The following is a 23,107-nucleotide window of genomic DNA, read 5'->3' on the forward strand; positions in this document are numbered from 1 at the left end:
AAATATATGCTGAGGAAAACTTAGCTCATGAGGTATGCCGAGGAGAACTTAGCTTATGAGGTATATGAAAACTGAGCTCATGAAGTACATGAAAACTGAGCTCATAAAATATATGCTGAGGAGAACTTAGCTTATGAGGTATACGAAAACTGAGCTCATGAAGTACATGAAAACTGAGCTCATAAAATATATGCTGAGGAGAACTAAGCTTATGAGGTATACGAAAACTGAGCTCATGAAGTACATGAAAACTGAGCTCATGAAATATATGCTGAGGAGAACTTAGCTCATGAGGTATACGAAAACTGAGCTCATGAAGTACATTAAAACTGAGCTCATGAAATATATGCTGAGGAGAACTTAGCTCATGAGGTATATGAAAACTGAGCTCATGAAGTACATGAAAACTTAGCTCCTGAAATATATGCGGAGGAAAACTGAGCTCCTAAGGTATATGCTGAAGAAAACTTAGCTAACGAAATATATATGCTGAGGAAAACTGAACTCATACAGTAAGCCTAGGTGTATCTGACCACATATTGTGAGCTGATGGTATATATACTGAATTTATAAAGTAGATTTGTAGGAAGCTGAGCTCATGACGCTTCAGCTTGTTTTAAACTCGTGTAATAAATCCGTGTGTTCGTTTTCAGTTTTAAGGTACGATTTCTGTGGTGTTTCTTCAGCAACGTTCGTCACCTTTCTGTTGTAGAATATTATGAAATCTACAACCGTAATATAGTTATTACAAGAACACGAGCTTAGCAGTTATAGCGACATCTAGTGTCCGCCACGGGACTTCACTGTAATATTGTCCACAACTTGTTTGTTTATTGACGAATTGTCACTTACGGAGATTTCTGTCGTGGACACCATTATTAGCAGCTGCCCCACGTCAATCTGTCGTTCTCGTGTGGTGTAACAGGGTCTAAAGTTCACTATTCTAGCTACAACAACAACAACTCTGTTCTGTATGATAACTACTTTTTAATATTGTACTAAGTTCTAAGATAATATATACATCAATGTCTTTCTTCATAATTCTCTAACATAGTTCACTAACATTTCCTCAGTTATTAACAGAACTTCTATTCTTCGACATAATTACTTCAACGTTAATTGCCTCGGTCTTTATCTAACTAATTCATTTTGCTAGTATCGAACATACGCATCTAACCTAACTGAGTACCAGAATGATACTAAAGCTCTGCCTCAAAGTGTGCTGTATTTAAGGAAAACTGTCTATCGGATGACTAAAATGTTTTTCTTGGAGCACACACGCAAATGACCATTAGAAAATAAACATGTCATAATTCCTATTTAGTCAGCTTGTCAAACAATTAGTAACTGAACAAAAACAACAATCATGACGTGGACAGAGGGTAGTTAACCTGGGCGAGATATCATGACCTGTCACTTTCTCATATGACCAAGTGCTGAAATTATTTTAAGTAGCATTCCGAAATTCTTCTGTGTGTGACTTATAACTTGACCGAAAAACAAGATGAATAATGCTTATCTAATAAGTAAAATGAATTCTTAAAGTCATTATACGACACTCGCCTCTTCCTTGAAAGTTTTTTTTAATTATCTATAAGAGAATAAAAATAAAAACAAAAATTCATGTGAGGCAATTAACAATTTAACATAGGCAATGCATAAAACCGGCTGATTAATACGTAAATTTTAATTTAAATGTTTTTAGCCGTACTTCGGAAGATTAATGTCTTTAAGAAGAATAGAATACAACTGAATACAAAATCAAGAATATATAGTTTCAACACATGACATAATATACATACTCAATGAATAGGAAATCACATGGCAAACGTAGATTTGATTTTCACAATTTTCACGATTTCACGGATTTTTTCAGTCCTAGAATAATCAATTTATTTTCATTTTTGTTTCAGTCCTAGATTGTTTTCCTTGCGTTTTGAAGTCAAAACCCCATTAAATTAAAATAAAACACTAGCGATTATAAATGCACTTTTTCCTCCCTTCCCAGAGGGGTTTTGCCTTCAAGATTGTAACTGAAATAAAAAATAATAATTGTTTGTACACAATATAACTGTCAGAAATATACCTGTCAAAAAGAATATTATCATTAAGAAATACTCCATGTAATAGTTAGACCTGCGTAAAATGTTAATTACTGATAATAAAGAAATATATTAGGTCACAAATCTCTTGAAAATACGATTAAATATGCAAAAGTAATATTAATAAGAAAAATCCCGTAACCTGTTTTATATTATAATGAAATAATAAAAATCTACAACTTAGTATATACTAAAAATGAAGCAATGTTCTAGAATCATATTTAAGAATCGGAACGATACTTGTTTTTACGTGAAAAGTGACATCATTCATTCCCGTTCCATGGTTGACATCTCTACACCGCAGTTGCTATAGTCGAATTAATAAGAGTGGTGGTGACCCATCAACTTGTCAGGTTTCTCCAAACGGCCATGAAATATCTTCGTGTGTCGCATCACATTATTATAGCCTTATTTGTTGAGTAATAGTTTGCCCGTCTTCAGGAAGGTCCTTTTGATAGATTTGAAGTGTAGCTTCAGGAAGTCTTGTTGTTGAGCATTCCCTCGGTTTAATGAAGATACAAGCAATCATTTAACATTGTCAAAAGATTTGTTTGTCTATATATGAACGTTACATAAGGATGCCTTCTTAGAATCTCTAAATAGAATGTTTATAAATTTGTCTTTTGTATGCCAATCTGATTTCCTGTTTTCTGTTTTTCAATCTTTTATAGTTTTTATTTCATTTTAGTAACAAAGCGTCGTCGTCTTAAGTCAGGACTGTTAAAAACTCCGTAAACCTCTAATTACTATTCGGGATACATTTATTGTAAAATACAAAATGATAGTTTCTTCATAAATGTTCAAATTAATTCTAATAACAGTTATCTCTACGCTGAAAAACTATGTATTTATCATGCACAAATTTGTCTTAAATCTTACACTTAGACTCATCAAAACATGTTTTATTCTCTCTCTTTACGGAATTCCGCCTTAAATAGCAGTAATGCAATGAAATATTTTACTAATGAATTTCCAGCTAATTAACAAGTACTACTAATTCATATTGAAACATAACCGCAACTACTCTGACTCATACATAAGAAGCAATCTCTATGTCTGATTGCAAGGGTCGCATGCCTAGCGACATTATTCTCTACAACTCAACTTAATAAACTTCATGTTCCTCATCAAAACACGGTCGCTTTCCTAGCGACATAATTCTCCTAAGACACATAAAATAAGAAACTTCTTTTTTCATCAACGGTCGCATTTCTTGCGACATACTATGTATAAGCATTACACATGCTCTATGATGGTTCTTGACACATCATACAACGATACATTTTAATAATACATATATAGCGTTACACACGCTTCACAGACGTTATCAACGTCATCTCAAAATCTCATGGAGTTCAGAGCATTTGGGTTATGATTCATTCAATGTTATCTTGTCACTTTACTACTTGAGAACAATTAACTGCCTTATTTCCTCACTTAATATAACCAAAATAATGAAGCTGGACTGTATAGATATTCTTTGTCAATTTTATGTTTTAGTAAATAATCTGTATGAAATTTAACTTTACAGCAATAATGCATTCTCCTTATGAAATATAACATTTTCCTAATTGTTCTGTATGATGTTTTTGTAAAAAAAAAATTATATGTTGACTTAAATGTGCGAAAGTTCGCAAATTTAAAGAATAAAGTTTCTTTTGGATCGCATGTAAAATCGTAAAAAAACGTTAAAGAGAGCTGAACATCTCTTCAAATCAAAAAGGTATCTAAAGAATTCCCGAATAGCATCGTTGGTATACGAGTTAAAATGAACAGTCACTAACCTGATGAAGTATCGAGTTCTTTTTCCATAACGATACACCCGGGATGTTCTGTTATATTGCCGAGCCTTAAATTGCATCTTGTCCGTACGTTTCGTTTGTTCATTGGGGTTCTAACAGCTGTCTGAAGAGGTTTATCGGTCGTCAATTCCATTTCCAGTCGTCTGCCAAATCGCAAGTGTTGCTATTCCGTCTTAATCGTCATGGTGGCCTCGTCTTAGTTGGTAGTACTTCTTTTGTTTTGTGTCCGCGACGTTTTGAAGATTCGTTTAAATCCTGGTTCTTTTAAGGCACCAAATCAGTCCCGTGTGGTGTAACAGGGTCTAAAGTTCACTATTCTAGCTACAACAACAACAACTCTGTTCTGTATGATAACTACTTTTTAATATTGTACTAAGTTCTAAGATAATATATACATCAATGTCTTTCTTCATAATTCTCTAACATAGTTCACTAACATTTCCTCAGTTATTAACAGAACTTCTATTCTTCGACATAATTACTTCAACGTTAATTGCCTCGGTCTTTATCTAACTAATTCATTTTGCTAGTATCGAACATACGCATCTAACCTAACTGAGTACCAGAATGATACTAAAGCTCTGCCTCAAAGTGTGCTGTATTTAAGGAAAACTGTCTATCGGATGACTAAAATGTTTTTCTTGGAGCACACACGCAAATGACCATTAGAAAATAAACATGTCATAATTCCTATTTAGTCAGCTTGTCAAACAATTAGTAACTGAACAAAAACAACAATCATGACGTGGACAGAGGGTAGTTAACCTGGGCGAGATATCATGACCTGTCACTTTCTCATATGACCAAGTGCTGAAATTATTTTAAGTAGCATTCCGAAATTCTTCTGTGTGTGACTTATAACTTGACCGAAAAACAAGATGAATAATGCTTATCTAATAAGTAAAATGAATTCTTAAAGTCATTATACGACACTCGCCCAATGTCTCTCACAGCTTCTCGGCCGACAAAAACACTGACTGTTCGACAGTACACTGTAAAACAGAGTGTGAAATGCCAAACACAGTCTATTCATGTGTTATTAAATACATTTTTTTTTGTATATGACTTTTGTGAGCAAAGAGTGTTAAACATACATGTCTGTCTCATTTTGGCATTCATTCTCTCTTTGATATTGAAAGGAAAAGTTCCTAATACAAACAATGACCAAATATAACAGCTAACTTTCCATACGGCTGATGTGGGTTTTTATTATACCTTGGATGTGACGAGGTCAAGGTTGAATCGACAGGTTCTCTGTTAAAGTAATTTTCATTCGGTACTACATACTAAATGTGTACATGTCATTTGTGAAAAACGCAATTGTTTGATTCGGTTGTTAATAATTTATATATTCCAACGTGTTAAAACCGCAAAAGAAATAGTAAGAGTTATTTTTACTCTTTTTGTCCTCTGTCATTTAATGATAAAGAGCGCTTTGTACTTTGATAGTTTACTTGAATTTGTCGCAATCATTACGCTGTTTGACATGTCCACTTCATATAAAAAGAACTGAACATATCTGAATCAATGTATACACATTATTGATATTGCACATACGAAGTTATCTAAAGAAGAGGTGGAGCAGTTGTTTAAAAGAGATCATATTTCACAAAATTGCATGGTTCAGAAAGCTCTACTTTAAATGCTATGAACTGCCATAGAGTTGTTCAAAGGAAGGAGATTTAATAGTACATGTACTACTAGTTTTAGATATGTGTGATTAATACCCGAAATAGGAAATAAGATTTTATGTTTTTCTATATTTGCGCCTCTACATAACAAACAAAAGCATTATGAGCCTTTAAGATATATTAAAGACCAAATATATACGTCTATACCAGACATAGCCGTGGGCCCATATACATTCATCAACTTTTGAAACTTAGTTTTTCAAAATGCTTAACTTTTCATTTTGCTCCGTTGTTTCTAAATTAGTATGGAATATAAATGAAAATAAGCACGAACGTGCATTCCAGAACAACAGATAGCTTTGTAAAATATTATTTAAAAAAGTTTCGGGAAACTTAACATTTGCAGTTCTTCATTCAAAGTCTTAGGTTCAGACTAGAAATATTGATGGATTCTGTCTTAGGCTGTTAGATTCGTCTACAATATCTTGCTTGTAAGGAAATTAAAGTAGTTATAATATACCATCCCAATTTAACGTTGAAGATGCTCAGAAACGCAAATCGGCTCTTTATTTTGATAAAATCCGAAAAAAGCAAATGTCCCGATCTAATATGATGAACAACCGCTTTCCGTGTGGATAGCTGCAGCGGATGGAGGGAAATGCGGGGCACGCAAACATTCGGTTAAGAAGCTTCAATCGTTTTCGTTCGAAATGCATTAATAAAACAATGTTTTCTGCACAACAGATTGGGATATATCCAAAAAAAGTATCCAGTTATTTTTTTAATGTCTCTCACACTGAATGTACTGTCGTATGTATAGCAAAGTTAACGTTAGTGAAGAAAACTTAGAAGATAGATAGATAGAAACACAGATAAACACAGTGCAAATTATGAACGCCAAATGCGTTTTTAGCTCACCTGAGCAATGCTCAGGTGAGTTTTTCTGATCGCTCGATGTCCGGCGTCTGTCGTCCGTCGTCTGTCGTCTGTCGTCTGTCGTCTGTCGTCTGTCAACATTTAGCTTGTGTATGCGATAGAGGCTGTATTTTTCAATTAATCTTCATGAATTTTGGTCAGAATGATAATCTTGATAAAATCTAGGCCGAGTTCGAAAATGGGTCATCTCGGGTCAAAAACTAGGTCACTAGGTCAAATCAAAGAAAAACCTTGTGTATGCGATAGAGGCTGTATTTTTCAATTAATCTTCATGAATATTGGTCAGAATGATAACCTTGATGAAATCTAGGCCGAGTTCGAAAATGGGTCATCTCGGGTCAAAAACTAGGTCACTAGGTCAAATCAAAGAAAAACCTTGTGTATGCGATGGAGGCTGTATTTTTCAATTGATCTTCATGAATTTTGGTCAGAATGATTGCCTTGATGAAATCTAGGCCGAGTTCGAAAATGGGTCATCTCGGGTCAAAAACTAGGTCACTAGGTCAAATCAAAGAAAAACCTTGTGTATGCGATAGAGGCTGTATTTTTCAGTTATTCTTCATGAATTTTGGTCAGAATGATAACCTTGATGAAATCTAGGCCGAGTTCGAAAATGGGTCATCTCGGGTCAAAAACTAGGTCACTAGGTCAAATCAAAGAAAAACCTTGTGTATGCGATAGAGGCGGTATTTTTCAATTGATCTTCATGAATTTTGGTCAGAATGATTACCTTGATGAAATCTAGGCCGAGTTCGAAAATTGGTCATCTTGGATCAAAAACTAGGTCACTAGGTCAAATCAAGGAAAAACCTTGTGTATGCGATAGAGGCTGTATTTTTCAATTGATCTTCATGAATTTTGGTCAGAATGATTACCTTGATGAAGTTTAGACCAAGTTTGAAAATGGGTCATCTGGGGTCAAAAACTAGGTCACTAGGTCAAATCAAAGAAAAACCTTGTGTATGCAATAGAGGCTGTATTTTTCAACTGATCTTCATGAAATTTAGCCAGAATGATTACCTTGATGAAATCTAGGCTGAGTTCGAAAATGGGTCATCTGGGATCAAAAACTAGGTCACTAGGTCAAATCGAAGAAAAACATTGTGTATGCAATAGAGGATGTATTTTTCAATTGATCTTCATGAAATTTGGTCAGAGTGATTGCCTTGATGAAATCTAGGTCGAGTTTGAATATGGGTTACCTGAGGTCAAAAACTAGGTCACTAGGTCAAATTAAAGAAAAATCTTGTGTATGCGATAGAGACTGTTTTTTTCAATTGATTTTTATGAAATTTGGTCAGGATGATTGCCTTAATGAAATCTAGGTTGAATTTGAATATGGGTCATCTGAGGTCAAAAACTAGGTCACTCGGTCAAATCAAAGAAAAAACTTGTGTATGTGATAGAGGCTGTATTTTTCAATTGATCTTCATGAATTTTGGTCAGAATGATTGCCTTGATAAAATCTAGGTCGAGTTTGAACATGGGTCATCTAGGCTCAAAAACTAAGTCATATCTAAGAAAATGCTTGTTTTATCGCAAGAGACCAATTTTTTGGTCCAATCTTAATGAAAATTGGTCAGAATATTTGTTTCCATGAAATCACTAGGTCAAACATGTTTTACACTGTTATGGTGTGTTTCTTAGGTGAGCGACCTAGGGCCATCTTGGCCCTCTTGTTATACGTAGTGAAATGAATACGCAGCTCTTTTTTGTTTTTAGCAAATATTTCATTCTTCTTTATTTATGATTATTGATTAAATCCAATCTGAAATGCAAGGATTTTTGTGTTACATGAAGCGTGACCGTTGTCACCTGTGCACATTGGACTCGTGCTGTAATAGAAATTGATTGTATCTAGATGAAGTTCTTGCCCTCGGGTAGATTCTGCCAGATCTGGGTAAAATGAGGCGTCCGAGTGCCGGGTGTGATCATGTCTCGTAAAATCAACTAGATCCGAAAACATCTAGTTACTGTTTTAATATTTTTGTTTTTACTTGAACAAAACATGACAAATGACTAGAGCTTCTCTGCATCACGGCACTGGTTTATTAATCCTTCTCATGCTGGACACGATTGATTCTGCCTTTGCGACCAGTGTAGATCATGATCAGCCTGCACATCCGTGCAGTCTGATCATGATCTGCACTGTTCGCCATTCAGTCAGTATCTTTTTGGTAAGCACCCCTTTTAACAGTTAATGCAACTGACCAAATTGAAAGATGGACAATCGAACCATGAATACTGTAGAAGCACATATTTTCGCAAGGTCAAAATTTCGCGAATTTGAAATTTTGAGAATGTTCGCGAGGTTTAATATTCGCGAAATTGTAAAAAATGGTTTCCTACTTAAAATGAATTATACAAATAGTGAATATTTACGCGAGGGTTAATTTTCGCGAGATGTAGATCCTCGCGAATATAGTGAAAATTAAACCCTCGCGAATATTTCTGCTTTTACAGTATATTATATATCACATCATTTTGTGTAACACGTGGAGTTAATTGTCTGATATTCAAAATGGCGCTGCATTGTGGCGCTTTCACAACTGACGCACTGACCGAAAAAAGTGTCGTAACGCTAGATATGAATGAATTCGTTTTAGAAACAACTTAAAACTAGCATTTGAAATCTGTTTTTTTTTTCTAATCTTTGCAAATGAATTCAGAAACTTTGATTTTACTAGATACTAAATTCTGTTGATGTTGTAAAACATTTTAAATTTGGCTACGAGAAATGATTTCGAAACATTGCATAATAGAACCTACATATCCATACGTGAAAATCTGCTGAGTTGATATATATTTGGGCTAAAAAATCGTAATTACAATGTATATTAATGTATAATTCATATATAGTAATCATCTTTATTTCAATTAAGATATGACTTTGACATTGTATGTAGTTACTTACATGTTATGGGATGAGAAATCTTTATGTAGAAATATATTTTCTGTTCTGTTCTGTTTGGACCACCTCTTATAATGATATGAGATAACATGTCGCTTGTTGACTAACTTTACAATATAAAAAAAATAAGAAAGCGTTTCTGGTTTCAAAAGAACAAGATCATTATCCACATTTTTTTCTGAACTTGTAGACGCATATAGGCCTAATTGGTTACTTTCATTAAAGAAGCCACCGGAAACGTACAGTTTAGGATTAAGATACTTTGATATAGTATTTTACATTTGTTTGACTGGAACACACAAAAAACTCCCTTACCTATTCGACATGTTATAAATCTTAAAATGCAGAACATTTCGCAATGTTCGTTACCAAACCAAATACATGCGTACTAGTTAGTTGGAAAAAGTAGTCTTTTCAAACAAAGCTGTCAGAGGCGCTTTTGGTAAATACATCTATCAGTGAACCATAAACCTTTGATACCTGTTCTTTTGAGGCATGTACTTTTGATGCATGTACTTTTGATACATGTACTTTTATTGTTTTTGAAAAAAATTGCACATTAATTGGAGCTTTTAAAGAGGATGGCATAAGCATGAATCAGTTTACTTTCTTTGACAGTGTGAATCAAAAAGAAATACACTGCAGCATGAAAAATCGTATTGACGTTTTTCCCAGCTTTGCACGAGGTCGTTTTCTAGCTAAACAAGCGACAATTCTTAAACGTACAATTTACTTCCCCACTTTGGACATATTTACTTAAGATCAAACGCCCGCAGGATCGGTGAAACCGGTGGAAATAATAAGCCTAATTATTAGTTCCTCTAATCCTTCTTGTGGTTGTCAAGTCGCAGATGAACATATCTTTCACCTGTCTGTTCAGTTTAACCTAATTTGCTCAGGACCCCCGGGATTTTGCCGGCTTTCATGTTTCGTGCGTTATTTGTATGTATCCTACAATTCTGTCAGGGCAATTACATCAACAAATAAGTTCCATTATCAACTAATTAGGAACACAAATGCTCGCGATGCGACGTCCGCACGAGACGGAAAGTAGTTTCGGACGCTCAATTAGTAATGTGAAAGGAAAGATAGTTAGATAATTAGAAAGCCTGGAGAAATAAAGCTATTATTTTGGACCATATTAGATGGATAATTTTACCTGGGAATTAACTCAGGTGGTGTACTGATGCTTATAGAATTGGATTTTGAGACACAACAATGCATTGATATGAAACCTTTTTTATACAAAAAATAATCAAGACCCGCAAATTCGCAATACAAGAACTGTCGACTTTACGTCTCTTTAAGGCAGAAGTCAGGATATTGACACGAAATTTATGATATTGTTTTTTTTCTTCAGTTATTTGTCGCAATATGTTTCAGGCGGCATAAGGGGTCGTGTGTTTCTAGGCGTTTTAAACAAAACACTATACGTATATCTTTTTAAAACTGTTTTAATTTCAAAGAACTTGATTTAAAGAAGCAGAGGTCGGTCTTAAACTTAGGACCACAGTTTGTTTGTGCCCGATCACACTTAGATAATCCAGGTGAAAAAAGATTCAGTGTGGATTTTAAATATGCGTATCTAAGCTGATTTAAGAACGTCACATATTCCAAAATTAAGCGACACGGCGTTCCATATCCAGGAACGCAACGTGGGAAGAGTGCTAGGCATTCGTCTACGAAACGGAACTCCGGTAGTTAGGATGGGTAACGCAGACTACATGTGGGTATAGAAGTTTGAACGAATGGACATATTATTGATTTCATAACAAAAGCTCTCCTTATTTTGCGAAATAATTTGCTTTGACTAAGTCCAGTCGATCTTTTTAAATCCGAGTGCGTCAAGGTCTGTATAATTAAGATCAATTTGACGGCTGGTTAGAACGCAAGACTGTCTTGAAAGTGGTTTTCCCTGGGCTGTTTTCTCACATCACCATGTTATCCTGCCATCTATTTTCTGAGATTTTAGTTGAGAAATGTTACTAATTGTCCCTGTCATTTTGGATAGAAAATGAGTGACTTCTACCGCCCCTGGCGACATGTTCGCATCGTACACGCGGGACATAGCTTCTGATCAATCCTGCAAGTTACTTTATATAGAAAACAGCCAAATATAAAGTGTCTTACTTGTGCCCAGAACAGAAATTAAGATTATTAGAAATATGACTGCGGAGTAATCGGTGATTCTTAATTGACTTATATTTGAGCCGCGCCATGAGAAAACCAACATAGTGGCTTTGCGACCAGCATGGATCCAGACCAGCCTGCGCATCCGCGCAGTCTGGTCAGGATCCATGCTGTTCACTTTCAAAGCCTATTGCAATTAGAGAAACCGTTAGCGAACAACATGCGCAGGCTGGTCTGGATCCATGCTGGTCGCAAAGTCATTATGTTGGTTTTCTCATGGCGTGGCTCATTTATATTTTGTCGGTTATCGCTTTGATTTGTATTTTAAAGATTGTCAGTCTGACATTGATCAATTTTAAATTGCTTTGGCCTAATCATTCGCTTAGCGCATAATACATGTAAGATTTTCACTAGATGACTTTAAAAATAAAATTTTCCTGTCCTGGCTGCCCAAGTATGATAGAGATTTTTTAGCATAAGTATAAATTTGATAAACATACTATACCTAAGAAAGGTACGAATATCAGAACAATTGCATTGCATTTGTCAAATTAATGTTTACCTATCTTTTATCATCTATCTTGGTTCCGTAACATAGACTGGATATAAATGAATTTCGAAACTGTACGCAGTTTTAAAACTTATCTTTTTGTTCAGGTTGTTGAGGCATCCCGATATCTATTAAATGGAAATGTAAAACTGGAAATTATATTGAAATCAAAAGAAATGCTCATCCTTTTAAAATGCTTTCATAAAAAGGTGTGCAGGCACAAGAACAAATTTTTATAAAAGTCAGTCATATAGTTCTTACTCTATGTAACGGCCATTTTTCTTCCTTAAATGGATCTTTAACGCCATGTACGAAAAAGTAAAATGAAAATGTGAAAAACAATTTGTTAAAAAGAGATGGGCTACCTTTAATTACATTTTAACTTTTATTGAAAGGACTTGCTTATTGTTTTTTGATCCATGTTGATGTTCTTAATGTATTCACTGACTTGACAAAATTAACAATATTGAGACAAGCATTTAATGTTATGCCCCCCCCCCCCCCCCCCAGCCCCCTTCCCCCCCCCCCCCCCAACACACACACAAAGAGCGATCAGATCTATGTTACAAATGGTTGAAGGAAAAAAACTAACGAAATATGTCTTAATTTAAAATGGATGTAACATAATACAAGAGTCTTGTTAATCACGGATTGGAAGCCTTAAGACATCCTCAATTTCGGTACTTCGTTCTGGGAGCGCGATGAGAAATATATTGAGACGGCCGTTCCACATTTTGTAGTCCGGGTTAATTCTAAACCTATAAAGAAGTCACTCAATCCCAATAAAATGAAATCTTTTTGCGTTTCCTATTTCGTCGAAAATAATTACTTGATACATAGACAGGACTTTTTTCCATTTCGGATAACGTATAAATCCGAGGCAATCCGAATGGTAAACAGACGTAATGTTCTACGGTTGACAGTCATTTACTGAAGAAAGGCGACATAAAATAGCAAACACATTCTTCGCTTTTGGCTGATCTATCAATGTATTAATCTAGAGTTATATTCGATTCCTGTAATTGTGTATTTACGGAATTCTTGGACGTCTTCGGAAGTTGAATCTTAAACACATTGTCTATTTTGCGACACATTTTTATGTTATATGCCTATTAAAAACATTATATTTCTTTTCCTTCTTACAAGTATTTAATGAGTTTCAAAATTAGAAAAAAAAGAGTCACACTCATTTAAGGGAATACGTAAATGAAAGGAAAAACGCATGTATTCTTTTTTTGTATCCTATATTTCCGAGTAATGTGACATCCGTAAAAGGACAACAATAACAAGTTTAGTATTAAATGGCGGATCAATGTAAATTTTCCGTAAACTAGTCTCGGATGTCCCCAGACTCCGATCCCATCCCAAATCGAATTATGATAGAAAATTAGCGTCCGTCGCACGTTATACGGGCAATGATCAGAATTTAAATCTGTTTCTTGAACGTTCTCCGCGCTTTTTTTTTTCTCCGTCCTGGAGAAGCTGCGGAAAACGAATACTTTCCCTTCATTACAACACAAAATGTTTCCGCTCATTATCTGTAGAGCAGGCATTTCTATAGAGACTTGGCGTAATATAGAAAACGTATGTCATATTTGAAGTAATATGAGCCGCGCCATGAGAAAACCAACATAGTGGGTGTGCGACCAGCATGGATCCAGACCAGCCTGCGCATCCGCGCAGTCTGGTCAGGATCCATGCTGTTCGCTTTTAAAGCCTACTGCAATTAGAGAAACCATTAGCGAACAGCATGGATCCTGACCAGACTGCGCGGATGCGCAGGCTGGTCTGGATCCATGCTGGTCGCAAAGCCACTATGTTGGTTTTCTCATGGCGCGGCTCATATATGTTTTTAAACAAAGGTTTACAGCTACAGATAAAGGTAAGATACCAATAAAACAAAACCTTCAGAAACGGTACTTATTATTATGAAAACCTCAGAACCAATTTGATATTTTTGTATATTCCAGATTTTTTTTACTTTGATCAATTTTCCTCAATTATTTTACATGTACATATATGTTTATGCTACAGTAGAACGTGTAATGGGATCTAACTGGAGTAAAATTTTCGGTTGTTTTCTTCCCCACCAAAAGTGTAATAATTATGCACCATTTGATGTGGCGCTTGCCCGGCATAAGAAGTGATAGGCCTCTTTCTTCATGGCGTATTCTTCTGTCTTATAAAGCTTGCATATAATATATATAAAACAAGAAAGAAGAGATTTGCCTTCATGTTTTCTTATGTAAACAGTTTGCCGTGCAGAATTATACTGCAATTTTCAAGAAACTTTACCATCAAAGTAAAATCACAGTAGACGCCTGAAAGTATTCACATATTTCAATATGCAACTTCGTTATTGACAAAACAAACGACAATTATGATAATTAAATACATCCTTTAATCTCTCGTGCCAGCCAGCCCCGAGCGCGTGCTCATGCTATTAATAACGCACGCATAGCCGCTGGCATTTTGTCATTTAATAAAATCAAAAAGTACTAAAGTCCTGCAAATACATAACGCGGATCAGTTTTGATGTACAACCTACCAGGTAGCCCACAAAAAAGTGGAGGAATAACGTAAATAACGCATTTCAAACATTAGTTTATTTTTGATAGATAGACCAGGCAACCACAGATCCATAAACAATGTGTCCCCATGGAATTATATGGCTTTTTAATGTTCACACGGCTTTATATAGCATTCATGATTACACGGATTCATATAACAAGTCTTAATTAATACTTTTTCAAAATTTATAAGAAGGGTGTGTCGCATAACAAAGACATATGCTATAGTCTGGCTCCCGTCCCTATGCCTTTGTCCTGCCCTTGTCTCCGTCAATGGAGGACATAACTCAAGCATGTTGATTCTATTTTTATTGTCCTTTGCTCCGACCATAAAAGTGGTCCAGTCATGCATCAGTTAAAATGTGCTATTCTGACATTGCTAAAAATTACAAACAAAATGGTTACAATATTTCTTTTTGTTAAAAATAATCATTCAGTCAGGGAGGCAAGCGAAGACATTATGCTAACTACTTGTATAATATCACAGCTCTATATTTGGGTGATTGGTTTAGAGGTATCATTATATACCAGGATGTGTTTGTTTTATTTTCCAGACTGACCAAACGAGCCTAGATCATGTCAAGGAGTACAAGCGAGTAGCGATCGTTGAGGACTTCTTCGACATCATCTACAGTGTACATGTGGAGATGGACGGGAGAGGCGGTAAACACGCTGGACAGAAAAGAACTTACCGAGCCGTAAGTCCCACCCTGTCCCCTCCAAAAAGCACTTTATCAAAATGATCTCTGGTTAAAATGTTTGGCTATACAGTCAAATCTATATTAATCAGTCAGCTATATTGACAAATTGAAATCATATCTCGTGGGCAGAGCGCGAAACTATTGTAACTAAATAAAGAACAAGATACAATAGTTTCGCGCTCAGCCCTCGTTCTGTAGAATATAATAAAGAAATATGATACCGTACTGAAGTAAATAACTTGATAGTCATAGTACAAAGTCTGTTTGGTCTCTAACTTTTAAATAGCATGGAAAAATCCATATAGCACCATGATGCACTAAGGGGTCGGAAGGTGGCCACTGAGGCAGGTTTCCGCTGATTTTCTGGCAAAATATTTCCCTTTTACTTAGACAACTGATAGCTGCCTCAAGTCCATTCGTCAGCAGTATAGTGGTTTAATGGTCCACTGTAGAAACCAGCACACGCGAACCATTTGGTTTAGCTCGCATACTGGCGAACATGTGATGGGACACTAATGGTCGTAGAAGTCTGTCAAAAGCGACGTATTGATTAAGTTTTGTTGTATTTTCGACATTTTAGTAGAAAAATGAGAGACAACTTTGTACTTTGTGAAGTAAAACGAGAAGTAGTTTCAGATCACAGCATTTTAATTTTGATGTAATTCTGTTATAAACACATGCGACAGGGAACATCTCTCTTAGATACTTTATCTTAATTGTATGTCGCTTTTAAGATTTTGAAATACTTTAATTTAGCTTAGCTGTGCGTGACAACACTTTCAACATTCGGTTCAGACTGGCATCTAAACGATGGGAAATAACTGGGAGTGAAATACGAAGTTAATGTTATCAGAGTTATTTTCCATGATGCGGCCTAGCATGGTCAAATGTCGTTATTAAAAGCCGGCTTCGGATTGGTTGAAAAAAAAGTGTCGGGTGGTCAAATGTCATTATGGAAAGCCGGCTTTGGATTAGTTGAAAAAAAAGTGTCGGGTGGTCAAATGTCGTTATTGAAAGCCGGCTTTGGATTAGTTAAAAAAAAATGTAGGGTAGGGAAATCCGTAACATTCAATGAGATATCAGCTGTGCTGCCTTGAATCATGAAAATATCTTTAAAATCTTGAACTGTAATGTTGTCTGTGCAATTTGATTCTGAAAGCTGCAATTTAGTAAAGTAAGTACTAGCAGGATTCCATGCACAATTGAGGGTAGTTGGATCGGCTATGCTCAAAAATGGCGGTTTTGTTTTGTGTCAACGAAAGTTTTGAGGGGGTCATACAGAGTCATTTCTTACAATGTACGCCTACGGAAAATCAATAGCAGAGTCTGACCTAACAGCTTTAACTATTGACCGGCAAGCCATTCAAAAAGATTTTCATTATATGCCATTTGAACTTTGTGTTAAATGATAGAATGGTCAATAACACAAACCATTGACAGGCGTTTTCTATAAGATGTCATGTTATATGACCATATCGTGATATTTTTTTAAAAATTATTTACCCGCCATTCTAGATAGCCGAGACGTACTCTTTCCTGCCACGGGAAGCGGTGACCAGATTTCTCATGGCCTGCGCCGATTGTCAGAAACGAATGCATATAGGAAATGACGTATCGCCAAAACACAACAACAACAACAATAACAACGACGATAAATCCGTAATCCCTCGCCACAATGGCATAGCGGGGCATCAACCACATATCATAAACTACAGGTAAACGGCACCAGTTTGCTAATTATGTATTTATTACTTTACTCATTCCCTTTCAGCTTGCATATACCCTATTTTTTCTTTGCAAATATTCTACGTCTGATAAAGTATAACCATTTCAGCTATACTCATATTCGTGTTTTATTTATATTATATTAAATAAAATAGAAGTCTGAGATCATCTCCTTAGACAAATGAATGACAGTTTTATAAACGCACATTTGAACTTTTTACAAAAAGTCTAGAATTTAACCTTTGTATCAAAAAAGAGAAAAGAAATTTCGTGAAAAGTCTAGTCTTTCACCCCTGAAAATGAGTGGCCTACTGGCTTCATTTCAGTATTACAATACAAGTGTTTCCTCACTGCCACCAAACCAGACAGAAAGTGCCATTGTATATGTTATATTCTAGATTCCCGTGAGAACCATGGAACACCGGAAAAATATACAAGCCCATTTTAGCGGTGTGTTCCTCGCCTAAAACACACAGTTCGGCAAATTGGTACTATGCATATTGCATACAATTGTTTTTATTCATCTTCCATCGTCCAATAGTTAACTAGTACCTAGGGGTAGGATATAACATGCATAATAGTATTTTCTCTCTGGTCTTGTGCTAGTGGTTTGTATCTATGAACTATTTTTTTTTCAGCGTGCCTATAACTCAGACATATCTGAATCACATGCGAAATAACGGTTACCTCCCTTCTCACGAATATATGGACAACGAGGTACATGGTATCATGTTTTGGTGTTGCATGTTTGTAATAATTTGTATGTACCTACACTTTTACCAACCTTTTCCGGTTATTGTCATAATTGTCGTAATCTAAAATTCGGCACGGTACGGAATCCTGTAATACACACGCAACACTTTAAAAGTTTGGTTCTAATAAGTCAAGCATTAACTTGCTGGATATACCTCGTGTACTATTTATTTTAAAAAGACTACTTATTTAGAGACCATTACTGTTAAGAAACCACTTTTTGTCTCCCCTGGGTTGTCTCTTAATACAAGTTGTAATGTAAATCATTATTAAAATATAAGTTCCAAAATAATCTAGGAAGGTCTATACGCACAAGTACCATTCTTTCTGTAAGCTTTACTTATCTTAACGATAAAGCTTTCTTTTGAGTTAACATTGAAATTGCTAAAATATTCTAATGATGATTCATTAAAGACATTCAAACAATAAATATTTCGTGAACGAATTCAGAGTTCGTAATATTTTGATGACACTGTATTGCATCAAAGGCCATACGTAATTAGCGGCCTATTACAAACCTTAGCCTCGATGATGTAAACGTACGATATATGACTACGACCGTACGACACGACATCATGATGTAACGACAGCATTGTCGTAGTGTTACAAACGTGACCTTACCTGAGCCGGAAGCTCTGGACTTTTCAACTACCGTCGCATCACATCATCTTGATGTCGTATCGTATTGTTTAGTACCATCGTGATGTCGTATCGTATCGTTGTTTAGTACCATCGTGCTTTCGTATCGTAAACTCGCGTTGTCGACTTTTGATAATTTGTAGCGCTAACGGTACAATCCGAGACCAAGACAGTGTGCCGGAACACGAATGCGAGAATACGACGGTATGATACGAGATATGATGGAACGGCACGACGCTTATGACGGCACACTTTAGCACAATGTTTCAACTACCGTCATATCTTAAAATCGTAGTGTTGTGTCATACCGTCGGCGATCTCAGTCTCTACCGTCATGTCGTAGGATCGTGGTCTCGTATCGTACCGTCGTAACGTTGACCTAAGTTTTGGATTTGCTGCATATAATACTAGGATATTACATATAATATTATGAATATTGCAAATAAAGATTTGACTTATCTTGACGAATTATGAATTATGATTATCATTTTTGTTTGTAATTTATAATTTATTTATTATTATTATTTATCAAATTATGAAATTAGCTGAAAGGGATTTAGTTGTTTTTTTTTGTACGAAGTTTGTATAACGTTTAATTTTTGGTTTTGGTGTTTTTCAATATTGTATTTGGCTAAGTAGCCGTAAAAAGCTGATCACATTCGTTTAAGATAAAGTTCACGTGAGCACTATATATGGAGCCTGTTTTTATCTTTTTTAAAGTACGCGTTTCAGGTAATACGGGTGAATAATTTTTCGATATATCTGTTATTTCGACTGTTATCAAAATGTTGTGCAACCTTTGTTCCTAAAATTTGTAACCTTTGTTCCAAAAAATATGAATTTCAAATACGGTCGGTATCGACGAAACTATCATTATAAAATGACATATTCATTACCTTAACGACGGGTCGATAAAAGCTGTAGTTTCATGTTTTATTGCGACCTTTTACCTCTTTGTATATGGGGCAATATGTGGTAAAACTATAAAACGATAAATTACAATAAAATGAGCGTAGAGTCTGTGTAGTTTTAACTTTTTAAGGGAATGATCGTAAGTGAGTAGTATAGTCTTTAACCGATTATTTCTCTCACATGTGACTTGCACGGCTTCTCCAGGGGACCTACGGCCAGAGTGTGAAACATAAACCGCTTCTACCAGTGTACCAAAGAAATATGTGATATAAATTAACAAAACTCTTTTGCAAAAGATTTTGATTGCAAGAGAGTCTAAAGAATTATAGCCATACAAAACAATAGTTTTGGTACCACCGACGGTTAACACTGTCGGAGAAAACTACGCCATACATCAATTGATCGGCGGGCCATTTAATAGATATGTATATCAGAAATAGATTTTAACCGATTTTTTTTTTCAGTTTTAACTTTAGCCCGGCAAACGTATGTTGAATACTGACCGGTCATTGAGCACATACTATGAACCTACGACTTATATAAGTATTTCTTCTTAAAGGCCTTCATCATGATTATTCTAAACAATCATTTCATTGGAACATCAAAGAGAGCCGATGACTGTGCAGCTTGATATCAAAGGTGCAGTAAACTCATCATCGTCACACATGACATTTCATTTATTAGACGTGAGTTTTTGTCAAACTCCCCGGATAATTTCCTTTCATTGCCTGAATATAAGACGAAAATCGATACAGTTTGTTCAGCGATACTGTACTCCCCCCTCCCCATTTATTTTGAGAATCAGTTCATTCTCTTTAAATTTACCTGGCCTAATAATCAATAGCGCAAAATTCGGCTGCGAGCGCTAATTTGAATGCTGCGACCTCTTGAAATAAAATGCTTACGTGGTAACAAGACGCTGCTGAACCACTATATTACCTGCTCAAAAATCGATACACAAATTTGGCTGCGGAGAATAATTTGCCGGTTCCCTCCTTTTACCTGTATGAAAATCGATACGTACATAAATTTTGGTGACAGAGAACCATTTAAAAAAAAAATCATTTGATACATCAGGTTTTGTGCGCTTACCTGGACAAAAATCAATAACGAAAATTTCGGTGGCTGCTCTCCATGCGGAATGCCTCAGTATCGATCGATGTCATTAAAACATTGTACCTGCGACAGGGGTGACTTAATGCTCTTATTTTCCAGTTAGATCGATAGTGCCCTCTGATATATTTGATGGGTGTCTTGAAATACCTTTGGCGTGACATTAGAGAGAATGATAGAAGCTAAGACATCACGATATCTGACATAGCATAATAAGTAACTTTTTGAAGGTGGATTAAAAAAAAACAATTTGAATTAAAATCAGGTATAAAAGACAACGAAACATAATAATTAGAAAATGCACAGCCCAAGCACATTGGACAGGATTTCTTTCTATCCCTGGCATTTTATATCAGGCGATAAAATTGAAGTTGGCATGTTGAATAGCATATAGGAAGTAGAAACTAAGATTCTAGAAAATTAAAAAGTTTAGGATTATAAGCAACTCTTAGTTTTCTCTTCATGAAAATTCAGAGAAAAAAAACTTGTTCAGTGTCGCATAACGAATAGAACGGCTTGTCATTTCCTAGCACGCGCCCAATCCATCTTTACAGACTACGAAGCTTTTAAAAGCTCTACCCGGTTCGACACACGTTTTCATGGAATAATTACTCCCAGAGGGCAACGTTTGTTCCTTATCAATCCACCCCAGCATGACGCTTCCTCGCTTTTGAAGTTCCACGTACAAATTCTGTGAAGGTGTGCTGATATTATTCGGGGGGAACTAATCTCAGGCTTCAGTAATTCCACTGATCGATAGTTGCTTAACTTCAAATAGACTAAATTTAGCCTGTTGGTCCGGAGATTTGCCGCTTGTCACTGCAGTTGCTTAGCAACTGAGATGTCCACGTGATTTGGAATGACGAGAGAACCCCCTGTATCTGATTTTTGAGAGTTTATGAAGTGTCGTCTGGTCATTTACACGCTCGTATCCAACGCATTATCTTCCCGCTCACATAAATGGAAATGACAGATTGATTATATCAGTCTTTAGTTTTACCCCTGAAATATTCAACAAGTGAACATTATTCTTTCCGAGGCTGGCTCCTGTTCCAGGAAGTAGTTCATCTTAAAACATTGACATTTGGCAATTATATCATAACGTAGACATTCAGCAATTGTTCTTATTTGGTAGTAATAAATGATCAGTAACGGATGAAGTTAGTCTGAAACTCCAAACTTTTGTGAACATTGCTATAGAGAGTATGATTGTTAGATCTCGCAAAATCTAAAACATTACCATGATGAGATCGGGCACCTTAAAATACCCTATCATTTCCTTTTACTTTAACGGACACCCTCCTATGGTCTTGACGTTTCCCTTAATAAACTCATGATTGCTCCCAAGTGAAAGTTTTAGAAACTTCAAACTTAAATGATGATATTCTAAGTATTTTGATGAAAACTCTTAAGTCCGAGAGCGGGGAATGAGGCTGACCGAGATTAATTGGAATGAATTTGGATATACAGATAAAATTCCCTCTGCCCAGTTTGACAAAGGTGTGCAAATCCCAACATAATCATCTCCTAATGGTCATATCGTTTAGGTTCGACCTTAAAAATGTTCACTTTCTATTTATATTAACATTTTTATTTAAATAAAAGCAATTATGTTCGTCTTTTTTTTTTCAAATTTAATTGTGGGATTTTGACTTACTATCGGGATCCTACCCCCGTTGGGCTAACCGTATTTTTAAACTTATCAATTGTTAAAACCAAATACAAGTTGTAGTAACACGAGGAAATCTGACCAATAAGATGAACTAATTTTCTAAATTCCCTCGAGCGTTTACTGTTTGCAAAATCACCATTATATTGTATGTCGTTTTGTACAAAAAGTCCAATATTTCATATATCCCCTATAACTGTCGCAGCTTTAAATTGTTGAAAACCGTCACGGCAAATAGGCTTATTACTAAATTATTTCACGCATGCTCCGAAAACCGATTTTTTCGGCTCGCTCCTCTGTTTTTGGATGCGGAGCTTGAGAGGTCACGTGACACTGTCAATGTTGTGAACAACAGCTTGCTCGCACCCATATTCGGCATTTTTATGACCGTTAACGATTTCATTGTCTGACAGTATACGTATGGATAGCATCTAGTACTTGTACGCTTTTAATATCAAATAGTATTTCATTAATTTAGACAATTTGGCGATATTTGAACACTTTTTCACCTTGAAGGATAATTTTAGATAGTATGATAGCGCGAACAGGTGTTTAAGCTAGGAACATGTTTAAAGTTAACGAATATTGGATAAATAGCTAGCTATTTGTTCCTTAGTTTAACACAAATAGACTAAAAACGGTCAATATTTTGTCTATTCGCTGGAGGCAAGTTTTTAGTTAATTTTGATAGAGGGGAACTACAAGTGAACTTTCCATTATTTCTGTATTGTTGACCGGCCACGTTATTACTTTAATATTGAAATGTCGAAAAAAATAAACGGACAAACGGATACACCCGTTCTCCAGGTAACTCCTTTTATAGTATAACATTTGTTTAAGTATAACATTTGTTTTCAGTAGTGTTACATACATATTGTTATATTATGTGTAATGTTACAATAATTGATCATTTACATCACGGCGACATCATATTTGACATCCCCGTATGCCTTCTTTCAGTTT

The 23,107-nt window shown here is 35.6% G+C and overlaps 1 protein-coding gene across 1 annotated transcript in view; it reads left to right on the plus strand.

Annotated features, from left to right (window-relative positions):
• Nucleotides 1-23,107, plus strand: part of LOC123525747 (nucleolar protein 4-like) — a 57,947-nt gene that overhangs the window by 16,897 nt on the left and 17,943 nt on the right. Inside the window, exons 2-5 of the mRNA XM_053539712.1 lie at nt 15,187-15,330; nt 16,849-17,048; nt 17,315-17,438; nt 22,856-22,951. Of these exons, the coding sequence (XP_053395687.1) occupies nt 15,187-15,330; nt 16,849-17,048; nt 17,315-17,438; nt 22,856-22,951 (564 nt within the window). The remainder of the gene's footprint in view (nt 1-15,186; nt 15,331-16,848; nt 17,049-17,314; nt 17,439-22,855; nt 22,952-23,107) is intronic.

This window comes from Mercenaria mercenaria, chromosome 3, assembly GCF_021730395.1.
Source record: "Mercenaria mercenaria strain notata chromosome 3, MADL_Memer_1, whole genome shotgun sequence".
NCBI classification, from domain to species: Eukaryota; Metazoa; Mollusca; class Bivalvia; order Venerida; family Veneridae; genus Mercenaria; species Mercenaria mercenaria.